The 13,579-nt window shown below is 41.1% G+C and overlaps 1 protein-coding gene across 1 annotated transcript; it reads left to right on the top strand.

Moving 5' to 3' along the window:
• The first annotated feature begins 246 nt into the window (after nucleotides 1-246).
• Nucleotides 247-13,561, top strand: cpsf1 (cleavage and polyadenylation specific factor 1). Its single transcript, XM_088405043.1, has 38 exons — nucleotides 247-390; nucleotides 1,010-1,175; nucleotides 1,256-1,283; nucleotides 1,363-1,496; nucleotides 1,577-1,657; nucleotides 1,859-2,010; nucleotides 2,663-2,809; nucleotides 2,873-3,012; nucleotides 3,114-3,224; nucleotides 3,317-3,410; nucleotides 3,478-3,565; nucleotides 3,737-3,877; nucleotides 3,968-4,019; nucleotides 4,095-4,168; nucleotides 4,933-5,007; nucleotides 5,082-5,162; nucleotides 5,442-5,531; nucleotides 5,605-5,784; nucleotides 5,858-5,999; nucleotides 6,811-6,989; nucleotides 7,091-7,230; nucleotides 8,515-8,695; nucleotides 8,780-8,986; nucleotides 9,074-9,163; nucleotides 9,241-9,384; nucleotides 9,459-9,611; nucleotides 9,689-9,805; nucleotides 9,873-9,963; nucleotides 10,188-10,272; nucleotides 10,380-10,521; nucleotides 10,602-10,754; nucleotides 10,823-10,999; nucleotides 12,469-12,535; nucleotides 12,610-12,657; nucleotides 12,720-12,875; nucleotides 12,955-13,084; nucleotides 13,161-13,299; nucleotides 13,373-13,561. Exons 2-38 carry the CDS (start codon nucleotides 1,032-1,034, stop codon nucleotides 13,418-13,420), a joined length of 4,401 nt encoding a protein of 1,466 aa, XP_088261169.1. The 5' UTR covers nucleotides 247-390; nucleotides 1,010-1,031; the 3' UTR covers nucleotides 13,421-13,561.
• Nucleotides 13,562-13,579: the final 18 nt, after the last annotated feature.

A 13,579-nucleotide genomic window follows, 5' to 3' on the forward strand; every position in this document is an offset into this window, starting at 1 on the left:
TCTGTACAACCGTTTTGTCCAAATAAAATCGCATTATGTGATCGATTGTGATATTTAAATTATATATATATATATATATATATATATATATATATATATATATATATATATATATATATATATATATATATATATAGTATTATTATTTGTTATTATCAATCTGCTGTAAAAGTGATCATCTTTGTGGTTACGCAGATGAACGCTAGGGGCAGCATAGCGAGCAGCCTGAAACAGACAAAGAAGCAGATGAAGAAGAAGCTTCGGTGTACAGCAGACCAAGGAATTAATTTTATTTGGTTCCTACATTGCTATCAACGTCAATAAATGAGCTATGCCAAATGAAAAAAACAACCAAGGTTCTTCTCCATTTTGATAGTGTGTTTGATATAGGTAGGTTCACTGTTTTTATTCATGAAGAAACGGAAATTAGTCGACTGCGGCGGATACAGCATCGTGCTAACTAGTCTGACTGAAGGCGTAGCTATGTGCCACTGCTAACTTTTAATTTCCGAGGAACACTGCATTTCGATCAAAAACAATCATGTTCCTACCTCCATGTGGTTCGCGTTGAAAAAAAAAATACGTGTATCCAATCATCTTTCATTAATTGCTAATGGTGAAACCCGTAGCATCCTTAGCACAAGGATCAGGTCATTCACTGGCTTCAGGTGTATTAATTTTGTTTGTGTTGATGTTTGTATTGTTTTCTGGCTGTCTTAAATAATATTAGTGCAGTATATATCACTTCACCAAAAAAAGCTTGTTGCATGAAGATACTAAAATATCCCATACAATCAATCAAGCAATGGTGAGATGTCATTCAAATATAGCTACAGTGTCTTAGTTTTATTTAAGACTTAATTGTCCTTAAAGATGTGTGTGAATGGTTGTTTGATTTGTTTGTGTTTCCTGCCTCTTGTGTTAAGTTATTTTTCATGCTCCAATTGTTGATTGTCCCCTTTTATTTATGTGTTACAAGATGTTAATGTTTGAACATGACTGTTCCCAGACGCTGAGGGCAGCCTGCCGCCATGTACGCTGTGCACAGGCAGGCCCACACACCCACCGCCGTGGAATTCTCAGTTTACTGCAACTTCATTTCCAGTAAGGAGAAGAATCTCATCGTTGCGGGGACAACACAGCTTTTTGTCTACAGGATTATCCACGATGTCGAGGTAATCGTGTCTCGATGTGTCATCGAGTTTGTCAAACCTAAACGGGAAGCTTCCTCTGAATTATTTGTTTTTGTTTGCAGAGTACATCAAAGTCTGACAAGTCCTCAGGTATGTCCAGATACTATTTGCTAAGTTTTGCCTGTAAGGTGATGATGATAGTGATGATAATGTTACTTTGTTTCACTAGATGCGAAGCCTCGCAAGGAGAAGTTGGAACAGGTGGCCAGCTTTTCCCTCTTCGGCAACATCATGTCCATGGCCAGCGTGCAGCTTATAGGATCCAGCAGGGACGCATTGCTCCTCAGTTTTAAAGATGCCAAGGTTTAAGCAGTGCATAGTCATAAAGTCATGATTAAAAAAAAAAAAAAAATTCCTAAAACATGTCTGTGTTCTCTTACCAGTTGTCTGTTGTGGAGTACGATCCAGGGACCCACGATCTGAAGACTTTGTCTTTGCACTATTTTGAGGAGCCAGAGCTCAGGGTATGTGAACAGTAGTTGTACAGATGAACATTACTTCAGTAGTCACTTATAAACAGTGCTTTTTGTCCTATCCAGTGGCATTTTGGTGCCAATAAAACAACCCTCAGTCTCCCCCTTCAATAGGTGGTTCAGTAGATTTTTATCGGCACATAATGGGGGGAAAGTTTAATAGATTAAACAACCCTCCTTCCCAAATTTCAGGATGGTTTTGTACAGAACGTCCACATTCCTATTGTTCGTGTGGATCCGGAGAATCGTTGTGCCGTGATGCTCATCTACGGCACTAAACTGGTGGTGCTTCCTTTCCGGAAAGACACGCTGACCGATGAACAAGAAGGCGGCGTAGGTGATGGGTGAGTGTGCTTTCTTGTCAAATAGTTATCTATGTCAGTGGTTCTCAACCTTTTTTCCAATTATCTACCTCCTGTAATTTTCTGTTTTTTAATTCTGCAACTCCAGAAGATAGCTTGATAGCCTTATTAATTTGTATTTCTGGATCATCTGTTGGAAAATTCCATCAGTAATTGTAATATGCATCTAAACAAAATAAAGATGCAACATTTATACAAATTAGATCAGTTGCTTCAAGTATTTTTTCTTAATTTGAAAAGAGACCTATGGTTTTCCTTTTGGCATTAAAAAAGCAAGCAAAATGACGGTTTTCCTTTTGGCATTAAAAAAGCAAGCAAAATGACATTTAATAAATTAATTTGTTGCTTTATTTTTCATTTTGATTCAATTATTTTTATAGTTACTTTGTGTGTATTGTATTTTTTTATTAGATTTTTTATTTTAATATAAAGTTTGATTGAATTTAAATGTTATTTTAAATATTTTTATAAATTATTCATTAAATATTGATAAATTAATAAATTAAAAAATGTTAGATTTTCTAATGACTGCTGTTAAAATCTCACATACTTCCATATGAGGACCACTGGTCTGTGTGTTTTTATGGAAGTCATTTTACTCTTTTCTTTTTCTTTCTGTCTGTGTTTCCTGTAGACCCAAATCCAGCTTCTTACCAAGTTACATCATAGATGTTCGCGAGCTGGACGAAAAGCTCCTCAACATCATCGACATGAAGTTCCTCCACGGCTACTACGAGCCTACCTTGCTTATTCTCTTTGAGCCCAACCAAACATGGCCTGGGTCAGTTATTCATTGAAATAACAATTAATATGTGAGAGGTTATAAATTGGGCTGTTTATCCAGGCGTGTAGCCGTGCGTCAGGACACCTGCAGCATTGTTGCCATCTCTCTCAACATCATGCAGAAGGTCCATCCAGTCATCTGGTCCCTCATCAATCTGCCCTTTGATTGTACACAGGTCATGGCGGTCCCGAAGCCCATTGGTTCGATACTTTCTACCCTCCTTTCACTTACTTACACAAGACTGTGTTGTTGTTTTTTTTCTTTTTTTTTTCAATCGTAATTGCACTTTATTTGCCTTTAGGTGGTGTGGTGGTTTTTGCTGTGAACTCCCTGCTCTATCTGAACCAAAGTATTCCACCATATGGAGTCTCCCTTAATTCACAGACAAACGGGACCACAGCATTCCCTCTTCGTAAGTCTTCAAATCAACCCAAACACAAACAATATCCTTTCACTATCAAACTCGATACACTTTATTTTTTATATTTTATATTTCTTTTTCAGGCATTCAAGAGGAGGTCAAGATCACCCTGGACTGCTCCCAGGCGGACTTCATTGCCCATGACAAAATGGTCATCTCTTTGAAAGGAGGAGAAATGTGAGTCACTCTGATTCAATGCAAACAAGGATAAATGGTGTAAAACCTTTCCGGGTACTTCTTGTAGTTACGTGTTGACGCTCATCACCGACGGCATGAGGAGTGTGCGGGACTTCCATTTTGACAAAGCGGCTGCCAGTGTCCTAACAACTTGTGTAAGTGCTGCTTAGAGTATAATTACAGTGGAACCTTGACTTTTGGCTTTAATCGAATCACATTACAATTCACCATTGAAAAGAATTGAAATTATGTTCATCTGTCTCCTGTTACTTTTTAGCAGTTTATCCACTGTTGACATTTTTGTTGGATTTTCCACCTCCTCTTAGATGGTCACCATGGAGCCTGGCTATCTTTTCCTGGGCTCCCGTCTGGGTAACTCGCTGCTGCTCAAGTACACAGAGAAGCTGCAGGAGGCGCCACCAGATGAGGACGAAGAAAAGCAGGATAAAGAGAAAGAAAAAGAAAAGGTGAAGCTTGTTCATGTGTGTGTATGATGGTCATCCATACTATATCAGCAGCACACCCTTTTTTTTGACCTAACAAAAATTCAATTCCAGGAAGAGCCACCAAGCAAAAAGAAGAGAGTGGAGTCTTCGACTAACTGGACAGGTATTGTTTCATTGTTTTCATTTGGAAACACGTGCGTCATGTTTGTTTTATTTACACTCCGCGTCGGTTTTACAGATGAGGTGGACGAGATTGAAGTGTATGGAAGCGAGGCTCAGTCAGGCACCCAGCTAGCCACCTATTCTTTTGAGGTAATATTGCAGTGTGCTGTGGGACCTCAACACTGTAAAAGGGAAAAGAAAAAGTTATGTGAACTACAAAGTTCAAGGCAGCAAACAGATAAAACTTTCAGTTGATTATTTTGGGCCGTGGTTGCCTATGCAGTACCTTGTATTGTTCTCTAACTTAATAAGTAAAACCAAGAAAAACGTTTCTGACACTTATTAATTAAATAATTAATTACATGTAACTCAGAGTCAAATTGACCCAGATTGTTATTACTATTATAGAGAAACAAATGTAACACACACACTCTATGTACAATAAGTGTTGCCTGAGTTACTGTGTGAGTGCTTTTCCAATCAAAAAAAAGTTTTTAACACTTGGATAAATGCTCACACCTCCAGGTCATATTGACTGTTAGACATTTTTGCTGTTCTTGAGAAATTACCATATTTCACTGGAATGCACTGGATTTGGATTATAAGCATTTCAAACACAGGGTGACTAAATACACCCTGGGTCAAAGACACCAAGTGACATTATTGCTGTTCCTTTTAAACAAACACAACCGAAGGTTTAATTTATATTTTAAGGTTGTTACAATTTAAATTACACTTCTATCTCCGCCAAAAATGCAAGTTGCATTTTTTTATACAGTATGGCTATGAGATTGATTTTCGTTTGGATTTCAAAACAAATGTTCTTATACCAAATAATGTGAATATGTCTGTTCTAGAGCCAAAAAGGTACAGATCCACATTTTTTCTAAAAAGTGAGGACTTTGTGTTTGTAGGTGTGTGATAGCATACTCAACATCGGGCCGTGTGCTAACGCCTCTATGGGTGAACCTGCATTCCTTTCAGAAGAGGTAAGAGTCATTTGAAATCACTCATAGTCACTTCTTTGTTTGCATCTTTACCAAAACCTTCCTTCGACTCGTAGTTTCAAGCCAACACGGAGCCTGACCTGGAAGTGGTGGTTTGCTCCGGCTTCGGCAAGAACGGGGCGCTGTCGGTTCTTCAGGTGAACTGATTATCCCTGGTCCTCTTGTGTGTTTTGACATGCATGCAGAAGCTTTTTGCATCATCCTGAAGACCTGTGGTTGCAAGGCCCATCTATCACAGGTCCATTGCTGGTGCTACAGTATCTTCTGGATTTACCAGGGCTTCCTCAGAAATGTTTGGAGCGGCCTTTAAACAATCCAGTGACATGTCTTGCATGTTTGTGGAGTCATGTGCTTTTCATGTGCTATATTTGCGCTTGTGAACATAACATTTCTTTTTGTCCCCATTGGGTTGCTAGAGGAGCATTAGACCCCAAGTTGTCACCACGTTCGAGTTACCGGGTTGCCACGACATGTGGACAGTCATCTCAAGCGAAGTGAAGGAAAAAGTACTGTCTGAATCTAAACACATCTTTGTGGGATTACATACAAATATTTTTTTCAAGTTTGTTGTCATCCTAGGCTGGAATAAGTCAGGAGTCAGATGATGGCAGTGAAAAAGAGATTGGTGAGGAGAAGGAAGAAGGAGACAAGGAAAAAGAAGAGGGGAAAAAAGAGGAAGAGCAGAAGAAAGAGACGCTTTTGGAAGATGAAGCCAAGAAGCATGGATTCCTCATTTTGAGCCGAGAAGATTCAACCATGGTTGGGACAACAATTTTTGACTCATCTGATGAGCATTTACATTAATTATAATAAAAATTGACCCCTTGTGTAGATCCTACAGACAGGCCAAGAGATCATGGAGCTGGATACCAGTGGATTTGCCACTCAGGGAACCACAGTATTTGCGGGGAACATTGGTGACAACAAATACATCATCCAGGTCTCCCCAATGGGCATCAGGCTACTGGAAGGAGGTAATTATAGTGCTTTGGTGTCTCGTTCCTGTGTTAAACAATTGAACTTTGAAAATCCAGTGTAGCTCCAAACACTAAATCGATCCTTTGCAAATAAAAGGCATTCCCAGACAGAAAGACGGCAGTCTTGCTCACGCCCCTGGTAGCCCTGTCAGAAATATGGACAAGTCGGCACAGGTTCGCTAATAGCTACGCTACGCCTCTATCGCAAAGCCAACACTGCGTAGCTTGCTTGTTGAGCATTGCACTGCCTTCCTGCAGTGAGCATCCACTCATGTCACGTTCGTGAGGCCTTTAGATGGCGATCTTATGACTCATATGGCTATTACAGCTGTCTAATAAGTATACTGGCCGCTCACATTTCCATCTGCGCTTGCACATAAGGCCGCAACTGTTGAAGCGAATGCCTTAGCTCCTCTGGGAGCAGGCAGATTACATACAACCTGGTGACTCAAGTTAGCTGAATTCTAATTGGCTAAAAACGCCAACTTAAAACTACAACACTAGAAGGAGTGTAACCAAATATATATAATATTACATGAAAAGAACAGAATATTAATTAAATATATATATATATATATATATATATATATATATATATATATATATATATATATATTTAGTAAAAATTAATTAAAAATGAAATTGACTTTCATTATAGTTATTATAATTATCATAGGTTTTTATAGTTATGATAATGATGTCAGCAGAGAAGGCCAGCAAGGCCCTGAACCTCCACCACTGAGATATATAGATATACACACACATACAAAATGCACATTAATTGATTATATTCATGATTTTCCTTCAGTGACTCAACTCCACTTCATCCCAGTGGACCTTGGCACTCCCATAGTGCACTGTTCTGTGGCTGACCCCTACGTGGTCATCATGACAGCAGACGGTGTGGTCACCATGTTTGTGCTGAAGACCGACTCATACATGGGGAAGACGCAGCGGCTGTCTCTGCGCAAACCACAGATCTCAACAGTGAGTGATATGTAACTCATTTTTACATTATAGAAGCAGTCACTTTTTGATGTATTGGAAACGTAAATCCGGTGGAAAGTTTCATATTGTCTCTTGTCAAGCAATCACGTGTGATTGCGCTCTGCGCATACCGAGACGTCAGTGGAATGTTCACCACGGAGAACAGAGTGAGCTGTCCCATCGTGGAGGACATAAACATGAGGAATGTGTCTGAAGAGGAAACAGTCATCCAGGACCTCAGGTGAGAGTTCGCACTTAATTTTTTTTTCAAAAAGTGAATTTTCTCTTTTCAGCAGTAGACAAGCTTGACAGCCCCAAATACAGTGGGCCCCCGTGTTACGAACTTAATCCGTTCAGTGGCTACGCTCGTAACTCGAATTGCTCGTATGACGGGCAATCCAAACCTATGTTAATTAGTGAATGCGTGCAACGCGTGCAAAAACCTTAGGTAAAAACATCACGACTTTATACACATATTAAAAATTAGTAACATAATCTACTGTACAGTTAAATTAAATAACATAAATATACAAAGGAAAAAGGACATTTACCTTTGGGGGCGACGTGACTTGTGCTGGGTGGAGGCGGAGGGGAGCAGAAACGAACCGCAGAATTTATTCATTTATTTTCTTAAACGAGAACATATCACCGGCAATTTCCTTCTCTTTAATCCATAATAGAAGAAGCCTCTCCATTTTGTTGTTGACCGAGGTCCGTCCCCTGGCAAGGAAAGTCTTGCCCTTAGAAGATTGCCGAGCGGTTACGGCCATACTCACGAGCAAGGTTAACTATGCTCCTTCGTATTTTTTTTATTATCTCCTGCTTCGTTTCTATTGTCATCATCCTCTTACTTCTTCCTTTACCGCCACTAGCAATTTTAGAAGCCATGTCTAACAGATAAAGTTTGCAAAGTCTTCCCAACATTCCTTCCATCCGTTTTTCACTCCTTTTCTCTCCTTCCTTCCATGACCTTAATCGACCAATTGCATATCGGCATCTCCGTGACTGACACCGTGACTGAGACAGTGACTTGACATTGTAAGAGCAATAGCATATCGGCGTTACAGTGACATGCGTGAACAGTTGATTTTGTTGATGTAGCAAAGCGAAAAAAGGAGTACGTAAGTAAGTAAGTAAGTAGTAAGTAAGTAGTAAGTAAGTAGTAAGTAAGTAAGTAGTAAGTAAGTAAGTAGTAAGTAGTATTGACCGGCATATTGGATTGTTCGTAAGACGAAAGGTTTGTGTGTAAGACGGGCACAAAAAACGCCGCGGTCCACGCTCGTAAGTTGAAAAGTTCGTAAAATAGGGAGTTCGTAAACCGGGGGACCACTGTATTTGGATCAGTTACATTGATTCCGTTGTCTCGTTTTCAAATATCAAGCCTCATACGTAATCATCACGTGATCACAGAGATTTCAGCAAAGCTTTTGAAGCACTGTTTTGAGTAGACTATCTCACTCTGCTGACACGGACTCACGGAAGTCTTGGTGTTAAACGTCCCATCTCTGGATAAATGTTTCCACAGTAATGCAGTTGATGATGAGGAGGAAATGCTGTATGGAGACTCAAGTACCAGTGCTGCACCCCAGAAGGAAGAAATAAATCGCACTTCAGGACAAATCCAGCCCTCTGGAAGTGACTCGACCCCGGTCAAAGCTGAGCCCACTCACTGGTGTATGATCGTCCGGGAAAATGGCGTCATGGAGGTATCCATTGTACATTACTTTCTCACGTAGTATTGCTTTTACATAATGTATTCATTCATTTTTATTATTATTATTTTTGGAAAGATTTATCAGCTCCCAGACTGGAGGTTGGTCTTCCTGGTAAAGAACTTCCCTGTAGGTCAAAGGGTGCTGGTTGACAGCTCATCTGGTCAATCAGCAGCACAAGGAGAAGGAAAGAAGGAGGAAGTGACACGACAAGGAGACATGCCATTGGTCAAGGAGGTGACTATGGTTTCATTGGGCAACAATCACAGCAGACCATATTTACTGGTAAGCAGCTCGCCCAAGGATGCTCCGTGTTGATTTGCTCAAGCTCTCATCTGCAGTATTCCATTTTGAAATATTTTTGTATCATAGGTCCATGTAGAACAAGAGCTTCTTATCTATGAAGCCTTCCCTTACGATCAGCAGCAACCCCAAAATAACCTCAAAGTGCGCTTCAAAAAGGTAAGGCGAATCCAAGTGGAATGGGCTCACTTCTGGAGGACGTTGATCTTGAATTGTAAAGTTCGTCCCTGCATCAGGTTCCCCACAACATCAACTTCCGAGAGAAGAAATCCAAATTTAAGAGAGATAAGAAGGCTGAAACCGGCATCAGTGATGAGACTATGGCCAAAAGTCGTATTCCGAGATTTCGATACTTTGAGGACATTTCTGGATACTCAGGGGTAAAAGAAAGAAAATGCCTTTGAATTTTCATAAAAATGTTTAGTAGGCATTTACATTTTGTCACACATCTTAGGTGTTCATATGCGGCCCCTCCCCGCACTGGATGTTGGTCACCTCTCGGGGCGCGTTGAGACTTCACCCCATGTCCATCGATGGCGCCATCGAGTCCTTCTCCCCCTTCCACAACATCAACTGCCCCAAAGGTTTCCTTTACTTCAACAAGCAAGTAAGTCCAAGACGTATTTCAAAATAGTGCAAAATAACTTGGACAAAATTTCAATGTGTTTTTATACATGTTTACAGGGGGAGCTGAGAATTAGCGTCCTACCTACATACTTGTCCTATGACGCGCCATGGCCAGTGAGAAAGATCCCATTAAGGTGCACCGTCCACTATGTCTCCTACCATGTGGAAACCAAGGTAAGGCAAGGAATCAAAATGTTGGGAATTTCTGATCATGACATCTTTCATTACGGTCCCCTTTTAGGTGTACGCTGTGTGCACAAGCGTCAAAGAGCCATGTACACGCATCCCCAAGATGACCGGAGAGGAGAAGGAGTTTGAGATCATAGAACGAGGTTCACAAAAGCACTTCTTGTAATCTCGCTAAATGGAGACCACAAAATTAAGTACACCTTGCAGTATTACAATGCAGGTGGAACTGGGATTGGTGGTGCCTTTATAGCTTTATTCGTGCGCTGAGTTCTTCTCCCTTTATAGGGGTTTTGTTGCTATATTCATTTCTACAGCTGTCCATCAGCTCCTCACTGTCTTTGTGTCAGTTGTCGCCTTTTTTCAACAGACGAGCGCTACATCAACCCTCAACAGGAAAGGTTTTCCATCCAGCTCATCTCTCCAGTCAGCTGGGAGACCATTCCTAACACACGGTGAGAATGGAAAAGTCAGTGAGAAATTTGAGAGAAATCAGAATGGAAAATGAACTTTTTTTAATGTCGTTTCACATTAGTTGACTAGTGTCGGTTTTCTTCTCTAGGGTCGACCTGGAGGAGTGGGAGCACGTGACCTGCATGAAGACTGTGGCATTGAGGAGTCAGGAGACCGTGTCGGGCCTGAAGGGTTACATCGCCGCCGGGACATGCGTCATGCAGGGGGAGGAGGTCACCTGCAGGGGAAGAGTGAGCAACAAAAACAACAACTAAAACATTTTGGGATTTTTTTTTTTTTTTTTTTTTTAAATATGTTTGTATTTTTTAAGATTTTGATCCTGGACGTAATTGAAGTGGTGCCTGAGCCTGGTCAACCCCTCACCAAGAACAAGTTTAAAATGCTCTATGAAAAGGAGCAAAAAGGGCCGGTGACAGCACTGTGTCACTGCAACGGCTATTTGGTGTCAGCCATCGGACAGAAGGTCTCCTTGAGTCGAGAATTTGATAAACAAACAAGAAAAACTAATGTCCGGTTTTCGCGTTCCTGCAGATCTTCCTTTGGGTCCTGAAGGACAACGACCTGACCGGCATGGCCTTCATCGACACGCAGCTTTACATCCACCAGATGTTCAGCATTAAGAATTTCATCCTGGCTGCCGACCTAATGAAGAGCATCTCGCTGCTGCGCTACCAGGAGACCAGCAAGACTCTGTCGCTTGTCAGCAGGGTGAGATACAAACCCACTGTCCAAATACATCTTGACTGTTGGTAGGGTACGGCAACGCTGAGGGCTGAAATGAGTCATCAAGTCATTCGAGCACCTCAAAAGAATGTCCAAGGCATTTTATTGCCCAGGATATGCGCTTATTAGTGTACAAGTCCGAAAAAAATCTGTTTACTGGTGGCTTTGGCTCACCTATGACTTCGCCAGCATGAATTAGGATTTTGCAGATTCACGACTTCAAGGATTTTTTTTTATCATTACATATTGAACCTAATCCTAACATTAGAAGATGGATGCCATCACCTTTGGCAATTCAGCGAAGCGAGTTGTTACAGTTCGTAATAGAACGATCGTCCGTATGGAAGCTGCTTTAGCAATCTGGATTGCCGACTTCCAACGGAAGAAGAACATCGTGAAGCCCTTTTTTTTTTAAGTCTCACGCAGATGCGGTCATATTAGTAGTAGCGGTCTGGACGTTGAATTAAAGTCTAATCTGTACATGATCAAAGATGATTACAATGGAGGGTTTACTCTTGAAAGACCATTTCATTATAAAAGAAATCAAGGGAAGAGGTTTCCAGCGGTCTGGTGAATGTCGTCTTTGCTCCTCTGTCTCTGCCTGTGTGTTGACAACAACAGCGCCGGGGTGCGCGTCATGAGTTAAAAGGCACGTACCTGTGGAGTTTTAATCCACTCCTGCCCCACTGGCAAGTTCGGGTCGATCATGAAGTGCACACACAGGAAAGGGCACACAAGCACACACATTGTCGGGGCACAGAGAGACAGTAAGGAGCAGACGTTCACCAGACTGTTGGAAATGTCTTATCTAGATTTTTTTTTTTTAATAATAAAATGGTGTTTCAAATGATGTTGCTTGTTTAAATTGTATTGGCGAGCAATGACGGCACAAGTTCTCTCGACGTGTTCGGAGAAAAAGTGGGCGTTAATAGAAATACGGTTCGGTTAGTTTTGGAGTTGCCATGTTCAGTTGTGAAGATGTAAGCAAAATAAAAGCCACGTTGTTGAGCCATATGAGTATGAGCGCTCTTTGATCTGAGCTGCTTTGTTGATGAGCCGCTCCAGTGCAGCCTACGCAGTCTCTCTCTCTCTCCCCCCAACAAGTTCACTACTGTACAGTGTATAAGGTTTAATAATTTAAGAACAGTAATATTTGTTTTAATAATATAATTTTTAATAATATCTTTATTATGAAGACTTTTCACTTTTTTTTTTTTTTTTTTTTAAATATTGCGGATTTTCAGCTATTGGGGCCGGTTCTGGAACTTACCTACTGCGATAAACGAGGGTTCATTGTATATATATTCTCTATCAATTCAAATATTCTCTTGGATATATGATACAAGTACATCATCTTCAATTTTATTTTACATTTTTTGTAGAGGAGGCTCCTTCAGTGATTTATTGCACTGTTTGTTTGGCATTGAGGTCATTTTGTCTTGTTTTGAGAACAGGATGCAAAGCCCTTGGAAGTGTACAGCATTGAGTTTATGGTGGATAACAACCAGCTTGGATTCCTGGGTAAATATAAGGATGCACTTGGGAGGGGGAAATGACAGCTTTTTGACCGCATTTTCACAAATATCTCCTTCCAGTGTCGGATCGTGACAAGAACCTCTTCGTCTACATGTATTTGCCGGAAGGTTAGTCACATTGTAGAGGTTACGCAGCTGCATGCCCTCCTGATGTCAACTGTCGCGTGCAGCTAAGGAGAGTTTCGGAGGAATGCGTCTGCTGAGGCGAGCTGACTTCAACGTGGGCGCCCACGTCAACACTTTCTGGCGAATGCCGTGCAGAGGGGCCATGGACACCAGCAGCAAAAAGATGCTGACGTGGGACAACAAGCACATCACGTGGTTTGGTGAGGCAACCGTTTTTTGTTTTTTTTTTCTTTTGACTAGATGAATAGGGGTGTGCCTAATGCTTGTCTGTTTCCATAGCGACGCTGGATGGAGGCATCGGGTTGCTTCTCCCAATGCAGGAAAAGACGTACCGCCGACTCCTCATGTTGCAGAATGCTCTTAACACATTGTTGCCTCATCACGCCGGGCTCAATCCGAAAGCTTTCAGGTTGCATTCAGCCCAGTGCCGGATTTCTTACAAGGAGGTCATCTCCTGACATTTTATTTTTCACCCCATCCTGCAGGATGATGCATTACGAACGACGAGGCTTGCAGAATGCTGTGCGGAACATCCTGGATGGAGAACTGCTCAACAAGTTTTTATATCTTAGCATGATGGAGCGCAGTGAGCTGGCCAAAAAGATCGGTACCACTCCGGACATTGTAAGGAGCAAACACAGAAATCGATCACATTTCATACAGTCAGCCAATTGATATGCATTTTGTTTCTCTCCAGATATTGGATGACCTTCTGGAAATTGACAGAGTAACAGCTCATTTCTAAGAGCCGCATTCCCACATACCATTTTATAGCCAATGGGGAAAGTCTTTGATCCCATTTTTTGTTTTTCTACGTATTCCAGATTACTTTTTGTTAAAAAAAAAAAAAAAAAAAGTAAAAGTCCTTCAAAAAAGGTCTGTATTCATTTGTGCATCAGCCAAA

This window comes from Hippichthys cyanospilos, chromosome 21, assembly GCF_059441005.1.
Source record: "Hippichthys cyanospilos isolate Australia breed blue-spotted pipefish chromosome 21, RoL_Hcya_1.0, whole genome shotgun sequence".
In the NCBI taxonomy this organism is placed as follows: domain Eukaryota; kingdom Metazoa; phylum Chordata; class Actinopteri; order Syngnathiformes; family Syngnathidae; genus Hippichthys; species Hippichthys cyanospilos.

Bases quoted from the DNA above. Each gene is read 5' to 3' on its own strand.
- cpsf1 (XM_088405043.1), top strand. From the start codon at position 1,032: ATGTACGCTGTGCACAGGCAGGCCCACACACCCACCGCCGTGGAATTC. The intron at 10,522-10,601 runs GTGAGCAACAAA...GTATTTTTTAAG, and splicing joins AGGTCACCTGCAGGGGAAGA to ATTTTGATCCTGGACGTAAT. The intron at 12,658-12,719 runs GTTAGTCACATT...TGTCGCGTGCAG, and splicing joins CTACATGTATTTGCCGGAAG to CTAAGGAGAGTTTCGGAGGA.